General features: G+C 41.3%; 1 protein-coding gene across 1 annotated transcript in view; it reads left to right on the forward strand.

The window, feature by feature from the left end:
- Positions 1–524: 524 nt before the first annotated feature.
- The window catches only part of ift80 (intraflagellar transport 80 homolog (Chlamydomonas)), a 68,737-nt gene continuing 49,903 nt past the window's right edge, over positions 525–19,358 (forward strand). The window contains 9 exon segments of the mRNA XM_083773959.1: positions 525–716; positions 1,114–1,232; positions 1,423–1,646; positions 6,108–6,218; positions 6,428–6,496; positions 10,546–10,598; positions 10,600–10,656; positions 15,010–15,099; positions 16,137–16,274. Coding sequence (XP_083630085.1) covers positions 1,198–1,232; positions 1,423–1,646; positions 6,108–6,218; positions 6,428–6,496; positions 10,546–10,598; positions 10,600–10,656; positions 15,010–15,099; positions 16,137–16,274 — 777 coding nt within the window. The 5' untranslated portion in view covers positions 525–716; positions 1,114–1,197.

The raw sequence follows: 19,358 nt of genomic DNA on the forward strand, positions 1-19,358 counted from the left end.
CCGTCTCTTCGAGTTCCTATAGGCGGAGCACTGGCTCACGCGATAGTTGGTCAAACCAAATTCGTTATAACTGACGCAAGGCACCATGGATGGAACGTTCAAAGGGCAAGAAGGAGAGAGAGAGAAAAAAAACATGAAATTCAAAAAGGGGGGCGGTGTCGGTGGTCTGATGATGCCGGCCGTGCTCCGCTTTCTCTTCAATACACACTATTGGCACTCCACAGTGTACTTTCTGACTTCTGTGTTCTTCTGATTCTTTTTTAATCCTTCTGATGTTCAAAAATAACGTGCTGAACTGAACTAATACGTTATGATCGTTCCTCGTTTCATCTGACCCATTTGTGTTTTATCATTTCATTAGCTGTTATTTGAGTTATATTTTGTATGAACTGTGCTTTATAAATACATAAAATATTATAATCATTATTACTGTCTAGTTTCTAATATCGAAAATTTCAAAATGGAAAGCGGTGTCTACGTGTTCATTCAAACTGTTGCCTAGGAACGAAAGGTCCGCCCAGGCTCAGAGATGTGTTGTTTACAAAGCTTTTAACAGCCGTTAAACTAGCATTGAAAGATTGATTCATACTCGTTTTCTTCAAATGGCTCTATTAATATACACTGTTACACAGCATTGTTCGCGCAGTGGCTAATAATTTTAAGTATCTACTATCTACTTCCAAGTTGGATGGAACAACAACTCTCGCGACACTAGGGTAGGATTAACTGTCTAGCTTGTTTAGCTAGGTAGGTAGCTAATGCAATGCTATACTCGTAAATGCCATAACGTAATGCTAGAAATAAATGGCCGAATAACAGGTTTGCTCCTTTGCTGTAGCCCCTTACGCATTGCTGTGTTGTGACAGCCGACGAATAGCATTCGTGCACGGCTATTTTCAGGCTCAGCAATAGCAAGTTAGCTAACAGCTTCCCAAGGACCCAGCACGTTAGCACGTCCTGTGGTGACAGTTAACAGACCGCTGCCGTAGCAACGACAGACGCTTTGCTTCACTGCAACTTGCTGATTACTTTTAAACATAATGGACTGTTCATGTTTGTCTAGTTAAAGCGATATTACACCGCGTTAGTGACAGACAGTGCGTAATTCCTCAGAAAGTCAGCATCTTGATGGTGTACGTTAAGTGATCGTGAACATCGAGTCACAGAGAGGACACCTCTGTCACCTATCCAGCCAGCATGAGATTGAAAACATCACTGCTAAAGGAGCCGAAACATATCCTTTTTATGCTTTCGTGTTGCTAACTTTGTAGTGCTTCTTTGTTATTATTAGTTGGTTACCCCTCTCTCTCTCTCTCTCTCTCTCTCACACACACACACACACACACACACACACACACACACACACACACACACAACAGTGCAATACAATTGTATCTACTTGTATGTTCTTAACACTGGATTACATAAGGAACTGGTGAGTTGTGTTGGCTGGACAACAGCAGATGAGGTATACTCGTGCAGTGAGGACCATCACATCCTGAAGTGGAACCTATTGACCAGTGAGACCAGTGTAGTGGTGAAGCTACAGGAGGATATCTACCCTATAGACCTGCATTGGTTCCCCAAGACTGTGGCTGGGAAGAAGCAGGCCCAGGCTGAGGTCTTTGTCCTCACCAGCACCGATGGCAAGTCTTTAAAATATAGGTCATTCATAGTTTAGTAATTAATTAGTTATAATGCACAAAGCCATCACAATCAGACACAAGAGTACATACAGTACAATTCAAAATGTCCACATAAAACAAGGATAGTTCAAGAAAAAAGTCAGCACACCATTTTCTGCTCCCAAAAATATATTTACTTCAAGTACGTGGTAACGTTTCGGGCCAAGAAGTTAAGTAAAACCAGGGACAAAAACTACCTTATGATTACAATTAAAAACAGGAGAGATAATATTATTGTGAGAACAACCAGGAGCTGTATATATGTCCATAGACCCACATGGAACTAAATCCATATGTATCCATAGACACACACAATTACAAGATCGCATAAAGACCACACAGAGAGCCATGGTCTAATATCATATTCTTAGATTAGACTATCATATTAATAATAATAGACCTTTTGGAGTCTGTAACGTCTGTATCCAAAATAACTCACGTTCTCTACATGGAGGTTGAATGAATTCTGTGTATCTGAGCGTAGAGACAACATTGTGACCCGCTTTACAGAAGTGTATAGCTACAGGGTTAGTTATAACAACATTGTTGTGGATAAGTGCTACAAAGTTCGCATATATGCATGTTTTTAAAGGTCTTGATGTCTTAATTGTCTTGTCTTGCCAAGACCACACGGACACTTAAGCATATAAATCACATTAGCTGTAGAGCATTTGATAATACCTTTTAATATAGGAACCAACTAAAATATATAAATACATCCAAGCCCCAATTGGTACCCTGTTGAACACAATGCTGTTAAGATGGGATTTAATAAATGTATATTTAGCATTGGGGCTACGAGTGTTGGGCTTCTCTTTCACTCATCTTAGTACATTTTGGTGTACCCAATGCATGTGATACCCTGGTTTAAATGGTGCATTCGTTTTTAGTCCAGCTCTGGATTTGTGTTGCATTCCATTTCCTCTCAGAGTCTCAGCTCACTCCTCCTGCCTGTCTCTTATGCTAATAAAGCAGCAATGCTTTAAAATGGATAAAGGCGCTATATAAATGCACCATTTACCATTTACATGAACCCTAGCTTCCCTATTCTCAGGCAAACACTTGGCTAAAATAGCAGATCAGCCGGCTCATGCGGCACAACGTGATTCGCTGTGAGATTGTAGATCAGCTATTTTCGTCAAAGAGATTTCTCGCAGAGGAGCGGTTTATCCTGGGAGCCTGCCAACCTGGTCAACTTAGTGTACAGGTTTAATGCCATGAAAGTTCAAGAAACCTCAATGTGGTTTTGAAAAATTATTTGACCTTACAGAATGAGAGAGCAACTCAGTATTTTTGTAAGATATGGAAATCAGCATTTCATCATAGGATCAAAGTACTCTTACGTTACGCTGAAATGAAAATTCATGCATGACTGCATGTGATGACATTTTTAACTTTATGATATCCAAAAGTAACTGTAACTGTAACAGAAACATATAAATTGATTAAATCTCTATTCATTATCACTGCTGTTAAATTACAGAAAGTATTCATTAGACTGATAACGCACTTAGCAACAAAGTCGCTCTGTGTTAAATGTGTTTGTACGACCTGTTGTGGCTCCTGGGCCTATATCAGATACAAACACACTGACTGTGTATGTACCATGATGGCAGGGGACGTGTGGTCACAATGCTAATGGCAGTGTAGGGTTGCATAAACACACCCACAAACTGAAGCAGCAATTTTCCCTGGCAGACCAGTGAGCAGTGAAACCTCTGTAACCATTTACGTTCGCAACTTTGTACTGCTTCGTAGTTACACAAATGGCAATGTTACCAGTTTGCCATGGTCACAATGTAGTACAGTAAGTTATTGATTTTGTTGTTGGACCTGCTGAGTTCAGTTGCAACTGTACTGAATAGCAAATTCAGCTATTTCAGACAGATGTCCCCCTCAGAAAAGTGGGTGTCAGGGTCAAGGTATCAAGTGCTAAAGCCACCGCACTCAAACAGAAGTACTTTATATTCAAATTAACTGTATAACGTACATTGTCTTATCTTGGCTTTGTGCTGTCATTTAGCGTCTTCAGAAGGGTATGAATGAAACAAACATAAAAAATAATATTACAGTCAACCAGTGTAGATTTAACCGGTGAGGGGAAACTCTTAACATTGTGGTTTCCACTTTATTTGATCACCCTTGACACATAACATTTATTTTTTAGCGTTAGCAATATGCATATCAGTCCTGTTTTGTATTTCTTCTATACTAGAATATGATATTTAAATGTGTATGTGTATGTAATATTATTCCAAAATTGTCCCTCCCAAATAAGTATAACTTAGTTATCTTGGTGTATTTTCTTATTTCCCTCAGTAGCTGCTTTTGATGTGTAAATTACTAATCAGCTGAATGGGATTCTGAGAGGAATGAACCAAGTGAACTACCAAATGAAAATATGCAGTATAATTATGCAGCCTATCTCTTGCTCTCCGTCTCTTTATTTTATTTTGTCAATCTGTTCCGAATATGTCATTGTGGCTAATGTACAATATATCATAGAGAAAATAATGCCCATGCACTGTTAATAGAAGTATAATGCATTAGCCTAATATGTTGATAAACAGACTGATAATTGCTGTCAGGCAGAAACCTCGTATCCATATTTCAACGTTTCATGATTTATGCCCTACAAAATGAATGCACTACTTCAAATACAAGTCACGTAATGCACAAAAGTAATGAAAATAGCAAGCTCACGCTTTGTGAGCTTGTAGATCTGCCAATTTGACCTTTTAAAATGTTTTAAAAACAATAATAAAAATGCAACGGAAACAAAAATCAGATTGCAGATTGTTATAGATGCAGCATCTCATTTTCAAGGGGGACAGTGGTCTGTCTTTTTAATGTATGTGTTTGTAATGGAACTGGCATCTTCAAAACTACAAGGTGTGAAAGAAGCACTATACTAACTGTACCAGTGCTGCCATGTGGTACCACTGTCCCTTTGGCATTGGTTCTCAAAGTGGGGTCTGGGGACTCCCAGAGGTCTTAATCAATTGTTTACGTTGGCTATTCAAAAATAGCAGATGTACAAGCTCATAGCGCATCACTTAGTCTTGCACTGCTAGCTTGTACATACTTGTACAAGTTGTTTTTTTTAAGGTTCTGAAAATATTCACCTATAATTACGTCTGTCTTTGGGTTTTATAAATATTTAACCAATGACAAGTGTTAATGAGAGCATTTGACTAATAACTACATTGGATACATATATGTTCTTTTTCCATTTTCTGAACATCCAAGGTTTCTGCCGGACAGCGACAATATTCACTACCTGCTTTTTTGGGTTGATCACATTCACTTTTGTTGAGGTGTCCAAATTTAGAAATGGGAGAGAGCAGGCTAAGCAGCAACATGATAATTTTCAGTTTTAGGCAGCCATAAATTACATAGTACATTTAGATCTTTTTTAATATGCAGTGCCACAAAGTATATGGTTGGTTAGTGTTTTTGATAACTGTCTCCATGCCTGATGGCGCTTCGTCTTTCGCTTTCACAGATATGAAATTGCAGTCATTCAATAAGCACAAGGCATTTCACTCTTGTACTTTGTGTTTGAACATAATATATAGGGGAGTAGAGAACATAGGATTTAATAAATAAATATTTTAAACATGTGAAAATAACTGATCTACAAGCTCACAAAGCAAGTATAAAATAACGCACGGTTAATCGATTTGCTGATATATTACAATTACAACTATAAATAAAGTGTTCTCCTCAGAGCACAGGTCTCCGCAAGTAGCAAAATGTGTGTTGTGTTTTTTCACACAAATGCGCTTCTCGTTTTTCCCGATTAAATCTCATCAACAGAATAATCGTTGCAACCCTACTATTTAATTAAGAAATTTTACGAGAGGGTGTTCTTTATCGTCATTAATGCACGCCTGCGGTGCCGTAGGAAAGGTATCGCAGAAGTGCATTAATGATGATAAAGAACACCCTCGAGTGTAATATTACAGTTACCCTTAACCCATTTAGACCTGAGCTCGATTCTACAAAATGTCTTCTCAGTTTTCAGAAAAACCTATGTTTCTATGTCAGTTGTTCTCAAACTATTTCATGTCAAGAACCCCCGAAATTATATGTAATTGGCTGCGGATCCCCATCTGAAAATATGCAGTTCCAGGGACCCCCCAGAAGCAAAAGAGTTAAAAACGTTCACTCTGAAAGAATATATATTAAAAGATTTGCGCCACATTCTCACAAATTTTCCAAAAATAGCAAATCTAAATAGCAGGCTCACCTCTGGGCCTTTATTGCTCACATTTCAATCCAGTGTGGCTTCAGTAACTTGTGTATTCATTAGCACCATCATGGTGTCAGGAGGTCCTGAACTTAGTTTATGTATTAATACTAACTCGCAACCCAGGCTTTGTACATACTTTGTCTTTTAGTTGTGATTTGTCCCTGCAGGGAAGTTCCACCTGGCCTCCAAGACCGGACGCATTGAGAAGAGTGTGGAGGCACACAAAGGAGCTGTTCTGGCTGGGAGATGGAACCATGATGGAACTGCTCTGATCACAGGTTATGGCTGAACACACACACACACACCCGCACGCACACTCACACACAATACATACTAAAGTTGTTGGTCTCAGCGTCTCTTCATCTGTATGAATATAATAATCCCCTATGTGCATGTTTGAATTTAAACTTTGAAGTGGTATTTATATAATGTACTTATATAGAATGTCTTTTCTTCTGTCGTTTCTTCTGTTTCACTACCTGTACAGCTGGAGAGGATGGACAGATCAAGATCTGGTCTAAAAGTGGCATGTTGCGCTCAACACTTGCCCAGCAAGGTAAGACCGAACACATTACGAACCAAGAACAAGATTTAATTACTAATTAGATGTGTTACAATGTGTTTTTATTTTCAAAAGCTGTAAGCTTTTTTGCATATGTATTTGTAATTCCTCTGTCAAATGCTCATTCATCTCACTCTCAACCACTGCCCTCTAGTGTGATTTACACAATAATGGTGCTGGTGTTCGAGGGCAGACTGAAACAAAAATCTTTGAATTACAGCGGCCCGTCTCGAGTCCACATTTTCATTGACTCAGTCTCGTCTCTGTCTCGCCCTTAATTTGACTTGGACTTGACCAAGTCCACTCAAGTCAGAGTTAAAATGCAATGAAATAAGTTTATTATAATTATAATTATTTTGTGCTATGAAAAAACAGTGTGCCATTAGTGACATGTGTGCTTGTAGATTGGCTATTTTTAAATGGCCAATGTACTGTATGATTAAAGTTGTTAAATAGATTATTAGGATATTCTTAAATGTTGCTGGGGACCCCCTGGAACTGCTGGGGGTCCCTGGAACCCCCTCAAATACTGCTTGGAATCCCCGGACCCCATTTTGAGAAACAATACCATAGGGTTTAGGAAAATCACCTTTTTCTTTTATCAAACGCATATTTTTTAAGTTCCCGCATACGGTATTTGCGCATATTTCACTTTTTTTTGGAACGTTCGGAAGTTCCCCTAATTTTTGCAAATTCCTGCCATTTCAGCAAATTCCTGCAATTTGACCACATATATTCACATAAAAACCTGCATATTCATGAATCATCGCATTATCAAGATGGTTAAAATATAATAGCATTGTTTCAGATCAAGATTGTTTTTCTGTAGCTGTAAAAATCTGGTCTCTGTCTCAACTCTGTCTCGCCTCCCAGCGGTCTCTTTCTCGATTCGGACTCGACCCCCTCCCACACTCAGTCTTGACTTGGACTCTACAAGCTCATAGCACGCCACAGAGTGGCGCGCTACAAGCTTGTAGGTCTGCTATTTTTTTAAACTGTTAGATTTAAGACATTTTTTGAATATGATCTCAGGTCAAAATGCCTTAAAGAATCTTCTGTGCGTTAGAATCTGATCTCAGGTCAGAATGGGTTAAACTAGCAGGCAATCAAAAAGTGTGATCCTATGTTCTACCTGAATGTTCACAAGAGTCTCAATTAGTTTGAACCCTTACTGTGACTGACTGTGATATGATGGGTATTAGTTTGAACCCTTACTGTGACTGACTGTGATATGATGGGTTTGAACCCTTACTGTGACTGACTGTGATAGGATGGGTTTGAACCCTTACTGTGACTGACTGTGATATGATGGGTATTAGTTTGAACCCTTACTGTGACTGACTGTGATATGATGGGTTGAACCCTTACTGTGACTGACTGTGATAGGATGGGTTTGAACCCTTACTGTGACTGACTGTGATATGATGGGTTTGAACCTTTACTGTGACTGACTGTGATATGATGGGTATTAGTTTGAACCCTTACTGTGACTGACTGTGATATGATGGGTTTGAACCCTTACTGTGACTGACTGTGATATGATGGGTATTTCAAATGACAGGTGAGAATTATCAGACTGGTCAAATTATTCAAACTTGCAGTGGTGGACATAGTATAAGTAAAGTACTACACATTTTTGGAGTATCAACAGCTGACTTCAGTATACTTCAACCTCTATACTGTAGGGGAGTCAAAAGTACAATATATGTCGGCCTGGGCCGTGGCTCAGCGGTCCAGGCACCTGGCTGGTAATCAGTCTGGCAGTGTGCCACGGGTTCGACTCCCCATCTCGACGGCCTTTACTGCATGTCACTCCCCTCATCTCTTTCCCATTTCTGTCAGCCTACTGTCTGTCCCTCTGTCTGTTATCAGTAATATCGTGGTGGTTGTGTATGTACACACACACACACACACACACACACACACACACACACACACACACACACACACACACACACACACACACTGGATGGCAGCATACTTATTTTAGCCCAATTTCTTAAGGAGATGACCTACAGTATGCAGCCACCAAGTGACCATTGCAGCCATTTTGTAAGCCAAGCCCCCAATTACAGCCTCACAGCCTCACATACTGCACTGTTCATTAAGGCCCTTAAAAAAGAGCACCTCAGAGAGAGAGAGAGAGAGAAGATGAGAGAGGAGAGAGAGAGAGAGAGAGAGAGGAGAGAGAGAGAGAGAGAGAGAGGAGAGAGAGAGAGGAGAGAGAGAGAGAGGAGAGAGAGAGAGAGAGAGAGAGAGAGAGAGAAGAGAGAGAGAGAGGAGAGAGAGAGAGAGAGAAGAGAGAGAGAGAGAGAGAGAGAAGAGAGAGAGAAGAGAGGAGAGAGAGAAGAGAAGAGAGAGAGGAGGAGGAGAGAGAGAAGAGAAGAGAGAGGACTTGGCGTGTAGACTACAATCTTGTTCATGTGTAACTATTCCTGTGAGCCCTTCTCCTGGTGCCAATGACACAGAAGTTTCCCTGCTTACTCGGCTCCTGGTTGACGCCATAGTGGCGCCAAGCTCAGAATAAGGGCCCATTTTAACTCCACCGTAAGACTACTTTTGGTCCCAGATGGCAGAGAACTTGAGATATGTCAATTGACCCTTTTCAGCTTTTGTAATATGTTGTGTTTTTATAAGTGCACAAGTCACTGTATCTGTAAATGTAAATGGCCTTAGCATTTGTCTAGCAATGCATGCATGTGTCTTATGATAGCGCACTGGCCAAAATATCTGAAAGATTTGCCTTTGTGTTGAGGCTGCCATTTTAGCTAAACCAGATTATTGAAAATGACAAGAGGGAGAAACTGTGTTCTCTCCAGCTGGTCAGTGTGTGTGTGCTGGACTACAACTATTAAGAAGTAATGCTATACAACCAAAAGTGGAGTCGCTGCTGCATTTTTTAATTAAATGTGCCATACAGTTTTCAAAGGTTTATTGGAGTAGAGTTTGTTAACGGCTATAAAAAAAGACTCCTAATGATACATTTCTCTGTCCAGTACTTACATTGCAGATGGCTTACATATTATTTACTGATTCATCATGCTGGTTGAGTTGCTAAAAAGAGAGGAGGGTGAAAGTGGGAGAAATGGATGGCACACTCCTGCTGAATGACTGGAGCCTTTGCGCTTTGCAAAACCTGGCACGGGAGAGAGACGAGTTCGGTCACAATATGCAGGAAGATAATTCTTTCCTTTTTCTCGGCTGGCTATTTTACAGAGCCGCTGAGCGGTGTGGCTGCTGAACAGACCCACAGTTTGTGAAACACCTGGAAGCTGTGGACACATCATCTCCATGGGAGACAAATCTGTCCAGGTGCAGCTTATTTTCAGGACCCATGGCTGTCTAACTTCGAACGCACACACATACAAACACACACATACAGTATATACATGTCAGTACATACACACAACAACAGGAGTCACAGGTACGGCTGGGGCCATTGTTGTGTTCCTGAATATGATGATATAACCATGACCCATCTGTAAAAAGAGAGGTGGAAATAAAGACTGGGAGAGAACACAGAGTAAAGAGGAACTTGTCTCAACCCTCATTGCTTTTGTCAGCTTTGGATCATGTGACCTCTTGGCAATTGTGACAAACCACATGCACCTGGAGTGGGGTTAAATGTCAGCCGCCACCACCACCCCCTCCATGAATGCATGCATGCTCGCACACGTGTACACACACACACACACACACACACTCTGTCTTGGTATGTTGTTGGTGTTAGTTTGCAGGATCGCTGCACGCACTGTAAGCAAAGTGCCGTTTCTGCAAGTTGAATGAGTTTGAATGTTCGGAGGAAACAATGGCATGGAGATGAGACAAGAACGTAGCCCTGGAAAACACTCAAGGTTCTGTTCACATACTATGCACCTACTGTATACATGGCTGGGGAAAGAAAAGGGAACACAATTTTATCCTTCTGGCGTCTCAAGGCTGTGTCAATCAAATTATAATAATTGAATTAAATGGTATAATAAAAGCTTTCTGGTTGATCAAATTGAGAATAATACACTTTTGGCTTTATGTGTGTATTTCAGGTTCTCCTGTGTATTCTGTTGCCTGGGGTCCAGACTCTGACAGAATCCTCTACTACATCAGGCAGGCAGCTGGTCATCAAGCCCCTGCAGCCCAGTGCTAAAGTAATACAGGTACAGTACACAGGTTTATGTGTGTAGGTTTGGCTTGTCATTAAAAATAACTTGTGCATAAAAGTCAACTGCAAGAAGTAGGTGTGCACGATAAAAACAAAAATGTGTGACCTACAGCACACACTGTTTGTGTTTGGCTGTTTGCCCTTGCTGCTGACTGTCATAAATACAAATGTAGCCGCAAGCAGCGATAAGACGGGGTCAAGCAATAAGAAAAATCACTAGCGAAAATAGAATCGGACTGAACGGTGGCAGTCGCCTAACTATCGCTACTGCCCGCTAGAGGCGGATTAGTTCATGGTTGATAAGAGTGGATGACAGGTAAGCTTTTCTTTTGCCTCTTTGGTTATGTTTATGTGATGCTGAAAAATAAATATGACTGATCGATGCAATCTCTGAGATTATTTGTAGGCTAAACAAAGAGAGACATCATTAGATGATTAATATGGCCTAGTCACCCACTGACCAAGAAAAAGTGTCTTTAGTTTTCGGCTGTTGGAGAAGCCATATGAATGTAGCCTATAAATATAGCTATATTTCCAATAATTAAGGATGTGCTGGATCAAAAAGCACAACTGAACGACAAGCGCAGTGCACGATCGTTAATCATTTCATTATTAAGAAGCCTATTAACAGACTACTGTTGACTGTAGTCTACTACAATAGAGCGTCGCAGTCCCGCCCCCTTTCAGAACGACAAGGGCCCAAGAAATAATTCTCTATTCATTTTCCCCATAAAGTATTTATTTAACTATTTTTTTGCCTGCTAGTTGGTAGCATAAGCACAGCTAACATGTGCCAGCCGTTCAGTCTCACTCTACCATCCTCCGTTTCATTTCCGGGTTATCAGTCAGGTGGGGGCTGTTGTTGTGTGAGCACAGTGACCATTAGCATTAGCGCATACCCCTTACCTCTCGTCAGAAACGGATACATTTCTGCCAGACATGACTTGGACACTGTCCATGGTGAGTGTGACGGCTCACCATGGACAGCGCTCGAAGCTTTAGAGATACAGGGCTTTGAAAATCATGTTATAATGGAGGCTCAATGGAGCTGGATGGAAAAAACCCATAGCTGGTGGGGGCGGAGGTGTTGCATAGCAACCGGAGCAATGCTAAAAGGTAAATTGACGGTCGCCGCTTTAATAAATTAATGAATGAATGAATTTCCTGGGCCCTCGTCGGGGGCGTGACTGCGACGCTCTATATGACTTGGAAACTGATGGCATTGAACCATAGACTGTAAAAAAAATATGGACAAAGTGTTCTCCGGGTCTGATATGGACGTAAGATGAAGCCTGTCAGTCCTTGAATTGTAAGTCCTTGAATTGTAAATCGCCATCTTTCTAGATCCGTTTGGGCCCAGCTGGCCATTGGCTGGCCCAGACAACGAGGCGGGACTTCCCCCCTTTTTCTTCGTTGGTTTTTATTTTGACTCGAAGGGGGGGGGGGGGGGGGGGGGGTCCCGATCATAGACTGAAACGGTAGCCACGCCCCTCAGAACATACGGGACTTTATGGTCATTTGTTTAATAAATGGGACCATAATTTTCCAAAAAGAATATTATGAGATGAGAAATGAGACTTTAAACTAGTGACTGGAAGCAGAAAGTATTCATGTTTATTAAGTTAATACAGTCTAGGTGAAGTTGGGCCCAAATACATAATAATAATAATAATAATAATAAAACTTTATTTGTATAGCACCTTTCATGACATGAAATGCAGCTCAAAGTGCTTTACAGAACAATGGAGAATAAAAGAAAAGCAAGGCAACGACAAAAAACAAGCAGTAATGCAATACAGTGAGGACATGAATAACAAAAAAAATAAAAATAAAAGATCAATTAAAAGCAATGTTGTAGAAGTGGGTCTTGAGCTGAGCTTTAAAATGTCTACAGAGGCTGCCTGACGAAGGTACAGTGGGAGCTTGTTCCATGCCGACGGCCCGTAGAAGCAAAAAGCTGCTTCCCCGTATTTTTTTGTTGCCATTTTTTTAGGCAAAGCGAGCAGGCCAGCAGTGGAAGACCTTAGTGGGCGGTTTGGGACATATTTAGGCAGGCAGTCATGTAGGTAGGAAGGTGCGAGACCATTGAGAGCTTTATAGACAAGTAAAATAATTTTAAAATCAATCCTAAAAACAACCGGAAGCCAGTGCAGTGATGCCAAAACTGGAGTAATATGTTCTCTCATCTTAGTTCTAGTTAAAACTCTGGCTGCTGCATTTTGGACAAGTTGTAATCTGTCAGTTGTTTTCTTAGGCAGTCCTGAAAAAAGTGCATTGCAGTAATCAAGCCGAGAAAAAACAAAGGCGTGGATTAGCGTTTTTGCATCGTCCAAGGACACATAGGCTCTGATTCGTGCAATATTTCTAAGGTGAAAAAAGGCAATCTTGGTAACATGATTAATGTGTGAATTAAAATTCAATTCAGAATCAATAATAACCCCCAGGTTCTTTACTGTACTGTTACTTTCTACAGTCAGGTTGCCAAGTCTGCTTAATATTGATTCTTTCTGTTCACTAGAACCGATTGGAGGTATGGGGTTTTTTGGGCCCAATGACAGCGCCACAACAGGCCATTATATGAACTTTCAGGAAGTCCCGATTTCCTTAGTGGCTTCACAAAATATCTGTCTGACTGCCCCCCTGCATTGAACATGAACTTGGATTTTAGACCTGCAATGCTTCCGTAAGGGCCCATGAGTAGTCTTACAAACAATCGAACACACACACACACACACACACACACACACACACACGCACACACACACTCTCACGCCTATGTAGGACCGTTTCGTTAAACAGTGCTGACAAATACTTATTTTATGTTTTGCTTTATAAACAACTAATGAAGCAAAGTCAGTGGACTTTCATTCTTTCCTCTATTCACTGGTGAATTGTACATGGACATCACTTATGTTGCTGTAGTGTAGGGGTTGAACGTATACATTTTAAGTTTACTTGACAAAAACTCAATAACAATGCTCAAATTGCCTGGATTTGGTATATCAACATGCCGTCCCTATTTTGAGCATAAGATAGCCGATTTACAAGCTCACATTGTGCCATGCCGTGGTGAATAGATTTCTATGAGCTACAGTACATAACTACAAGATTCTTGAAATTATTTCACAACATTAGCATAACTTATCTACAGAGAACTCTGGAAATTCAACTCTGGAAAAGTATGGATTTTTTAAATAGAAAATGTGTAGGAAGGAAGTAAGGAACCCTGTCTCTCTCTGTGCAACTCCATCAGTACTCTCTGAGAAACAGCTGGTATAAGTAGGAACCCCCGCTACACAACACTGTTACCCCCTCCACACACACTCTCACACACACACACACACACACACACACACACACACACACACACACACACACACACGCGCTCACTCACTCTTTCACATATACACACGTTTGTGCACACGCACACACGCTGAAAAAGGAGTGTAAGAATATAGAGAGTGGAGCATAAGCAGACGGGAGAACGAAGCCCAATGGCAGCTGATCAGGTCGAAGGTTGGCGACAGGCCCTCTGCTCTGTGTTAGTGCTGTACTGGTCTAATAGCTGGGACTAATTAGAACCAGCAACCATGGCGCGGCCCTCACAGGTCACCACGGGGACACGACCATGATACACCTTTTATACCACCTCTCGTGACCTGAAAATGACTCCCATTTAAGCATACCATTCGCATGCCCCCCACCCCCCCTGCCAAACACACACACGCGCGCACACACACACACACTTTCTCTCATACACCCGCACAGGGGAAAATATTTATAATACACAGTTGCTGTCAGTGAGAAATGAGAGAGTGGATGAACTTGCATCTGTGTTTTGTTACTAGAGACATCCTTGACTGAAATGAAACATTTTCAACCTGGCATGTTCTTTTCTTTTATAGGCAAACATTATCATAATAATATGCAAAAATGGCAGATCTACAAGTCCACAGTGTGTCACAATGTGAGCTTGTAGGTACTAGGTAGAGAGTAGAAGTATGTAGAGAGTGTTTTTAAACTCTGTTTTTTGTATTTTCCTTTCTTGACAATGGTTTTCTTGCAAAATGCACAGAAGCGTTTTGCGTCAGGTTTCAATCCAGCAGGTGGGATATTGTGTGACACTGCAGTGCAGTGGGTATCCTCTCTGCCTGTCTGTGATATGATTTCTCCTCTTCTCACCCTGTCAATCACACCCTACCACAGTCTCTCTTCCTCTCTTTGATTATTGGTGCAAGAGTAGCGAAGCCAAACGTGAATTAATGTAAGGTATCATGTTCTGTTATCTATACTAATCTGATCGATATCTCACTCATACCTTTCTGTTTTTCTCTCGCCCTTCATCTAGTGGAAGGCTCATGATGGGGTAATTTTGAAAGTGGATTGGAACTCTGTTAATGATCTCATACTTTCTGGTGGAGAAGACTGCAAATACAAGGTAAGCACCATTTCTGAGGACACCCTAAGGCTGGAATGATTAAGACCGGGAATGCATCTGTGTCACATTAGATTTTAACCACTTTAACCATTATTTTATGGTTAAAGCTATTCAAAAATAGCAGATATTGTAGATCTGCTTTTTTTCTTTTTCTTTTTTTCTTTTCTTTTTTTTACAATTTGTGCAAATATTTGTAAAGCGAACATTTTCAACTCAAATCTTTGCTTTTGGGTTTCCTGAAACAAAATATTTTAAGATGGGGCTGGTGGGCAAATACATATAATTTTGGGTGTCCTTGACATGGAAAAGTTTGAGAACCACTGGCATAGAAACATGCTTTTTTTCCAGAAAACTGTTTAGAAGACATGTAGCACTGGCTTCAGGTCTTAATGGGTTAATCAATGAACAGAAAAATAATCAAATGGGACAAATTCACTTCAAAATTTATGAATGATTGTTGTTCATTCCACATTATAGGGTTAGTATTAATTAGGGTTAAGTTATAATTTATAATAATGTTATTATTGTTACTTCTGGGTATTATGAACCAATATTTGTGATGATGTCATGGTTGATTTTATGGTCTAAACTTTATGAACCCTATAGCGTCCTTATTCGGGACATAATCATAATAGATGAACATTCTGAAGATATAGACAATCTACTGTCAAGCTCACAATGTGGCACATTGCAAGCCTGTAGATCGGCTACAGTATATTAGGTATAGACACCTGGGGACCGCGGTCAACAAAGTATATATAGTTTAAGTGGTTAATGGAATAATAACCCACAGACGAAAAACAGTCCAAATTTCATTCTGACCCCTCCACGAAAAGGCCTCGTTGTCCTGACCCCTTATCCATCATTTATACATTATGGATAAATAGTGTGGACTTAGACAGTTTTTCGTCTGTGGCATTCATATTGGACAGATCATTTTTTTGTGATTTAGTTACAGCCCTAGTCTACTCTCACTGTTTGACAAACGGTATCTGAGGTGTTTAACTCTGTATCTGTGCCTTTGTGTCCTGGCTCAGGTGTGGGACAGTTATGGGCGTCTGCTGTACGCTTCATCACCTCACGACTATCCAGTCACCTCTCTGTCTTGGGCTCCAGATGGCGAGGTTTTTGCAGTTGGTTCCTTTAACACCTTGCGTCTCTGTGACAAGACTGGGGTAAGGACTGGGTTGTGTACATTATGTTCCTGTTTTATTATTATATGTTTTTTGTGGTATTTTATGAGCTTGTAGATTGGCTATTCTCTCTATTTCTTTTGACATTTTTGACCACCGCTCAAAATTGGGACACTCAAACTTAAATTATGATATTGTGTACCAAGAAAGCTTGCTGCCACCAATATGAACCACACACCTGATTGCTCAGACCCATTTTGGCCAATAAACCGTTTGGGAGTTTGGGATGGAAGCAACCATCATGTGGTAAAAAAAAAGAAAGAAGAAAAGTATTACTCAAAAAAACCCATTGGGGAAGTAGCCTGATTTCTATTTCAATCTACAGCTGAGAGAAAGCTCAACAGAAGCAAGGTAAGAATGAAGGTCGGAGACACGACAGTTTCCTAGATTGGATTATTCCCTATTTTATATTATTATATTAATCAGTGTTTCCCAAACACTAAGTCGGGACCCATTTGTGGGTCCGTGGGTTATTTGTAAATACAAATCATACCTGTGTGTACCGAGTGGTGCAACTCTCCTCTCTCTCCCCCCCTCCTCTCTCTCTCTCTCTCTCTCTCTCTCTCATATTAACAGGCACTGTCTCTCTCTCTCTGTTTGGCAAAACAGCGCTCCTTCTGGTAGTCAGTCATACTGGTGCTCATGAACACATAGGCGGACCAACACATAGGTGGACACGGACATTGCTGTTCCTTGGAGTGGTTGCACCACTCAATAATAATCAGAAATTAGAAAACGGATGATCTACAAGCCCACAATGCGGCGCAAAGAGATGCATTGTGAATGTGTACAGGTAGATCTGCTATTTTCACTAGTTTGGGTCTCGAGGAGACATCAAACGTTTTTTGGGGCTAAATAGTTTGGGAACCACTGCTTTAAGTCTTGTACAATATGGATATGCATGGGTCTCTGTAAACCGCATTAGTCTGAAAGCCACATGTTGGCTTTACCTGGCTTCTGATAACTGTAATGAGTGGGGGAAACGGGAGAATAATGGATGGTAATTGTTTCTTCATTATTGCTGAACGTTTGGCCAGCAACAATATGGCTGCGTCTCCACTCTGCCCCAATGGGGCATTAAGGGCCCTTGTTGAGTTTACATGGAGATGTCAGTGTATTGTTTTATCAAACCTGTTTTAATGAAAACAAACAGCCGGGTTTTGGGCTCCTCTGCACTGATCACCAGGCATTTCATGCTCCATTTTGATCTAATTAGGATCAAATAGCGTTTTTCTGGTGCACTAAAACAAATGGGCTGGCGAGAGCCCTGAGCCAACACAGATGTTTACTGAAGGGTAAGAAGCTGTGTGTGCGTGGTACGTGCGTGTGTGCACGCCGCATGCATGGCACGTGTACTACTTGATGTTTTATTTAAATATATAGGTACTGGAATAGCTACATGTATTGATTTTCACATACTCTCATGACATAATCATGAAGAGCAAAGCAGACAGAGAGGACTTGGCTTTGTCCTTTCTTATCGACGTTGACCGTTTCTTTCCATTTCTTTCTCAGTGTAATGAGTGTATATGCACAAAAGTAAAAACCTGACTGCCTTTCAACCTCCCGTGGACGAGATTGAGTACTTGTTTTAGTTTTCATAACGAACTGAATCACCTTCAACATCCCCCCTCTCTCTTATGGGTCTGTTTACGCTGTTGGTTTGTTCCATTGTTATGTCATTGCGCCACAGTCGGAGTCAATCCTTTGCTGTGGACTGGTGAGGTCAAGGCAGTGATGCTGCTGCTGATGCCTAGTTGTGTGTGTGTGTGTGTGTGTGTGTGGGGGGGGGGGCTATGTTTGCCTTCCCCTCCCTAAGTCCTCAGGGACAGTGTATACTGTCGTGTGGCGTGGGAGGCTTGCTCAAGAAAAAAAAAGGAAAAAGCACAGGGAAAGAATCCCCCCTCATAGGTCTGTGTGTGTGCGTTCAAGAAATGGCTTGCTCTCTCCTCTCACACTAACATTTCTGATTGCACAAACCATTTGCACACATCTACAGGCTCACTAAACTCTCGCTATTATAATTGCGGGTAATCTTGCGACGCATTCGTGGATTGTTTACACACAACATACACACCCGCACACACACACACACACACACACACACACACACACACACACACACACACACACAAACACACAGTGACAACAGTCTCTCTGCCTGTTGTTTTTGCAGCAAAGCAAGGGTTAAGCGAGGCGAAGAGTCTTTGCAGTTACTAGCGTGACTAATGGGCAGGAGTCTCGTTCTGTGTGTGCTACAATGAAACCTTGCACTTTAACGTACTGCTGCTGGCTCAGCAGGATCAGCCCAATGCATTTAACCCCTTCACCTACCGTCCAGCCACACACACCCCTCCCCCCCCCGCCCCCCAATGTAGAGTTTAGATAACGTTAGAGAGGGAAACGTTTATAAGCAAGTACGCTCACAGAGAAATGACGGGGGAGGACAGGCCAGCACATTCATTGGTGGACGCAACTCCTCAGCTTTTCTTTATATTTTTTTACCCCTATTTGTGATAGGGAAAGATATTTATATATGTATTTAATTATTTATTTATCTGAGACAGGCTAGTTAGTGTGGGGTTGTCGGTTCAGTTTTCTGCCAATACAGGAGCCATAGTAGTACACAAGAAGACACAAAGACACACTGTCCCTTTTAGTAGATTTGGGAGACACAATAAGTCAGTGTCTGTATCGCTGCCTGCCTTAGCGTATGCATGTGCCCACATGCCTGTGTGTGTGTGTGTGTGTGTGTGTGTGTGTGTGTGTGTGTGTGTGTGTGTGTGTGTGCACAAATGTGCCTGTGAGACAGCGGTCTATTTACAAGGCGCTGCAGCTGGTGTCTAGCGTCTGGACCCTGTCACGATCTCTGACACTGTGTCACTGGCTAACAAGTGGGACTCATTGTGCCAGGCTTGTGTACCCCGCCAACCCTTGCCATGCACTTGCTTTTTCTCTCCCTAAGCAAGCAGTGCAATCCTCAGTGTTGATACTTTAACTCTGGGAGTGTACAAATTATCACAAAGGATTTTTTACGTCCTGTAGTTCACCACTGGTAAAGCTTTC

This window comes from Protomyctophum parallelum (assembly GCF_964188405.1).
Source record: "Protomyctophum parallelum genome assembly, chromosome: 9".
Taxonomy (NCBI): Eukaryota; Metazoa; Chordata; class Actinopteri; order Myctophiformes; family Myctophidae; genus Protomyctophum; species Protomyctophum parallelum.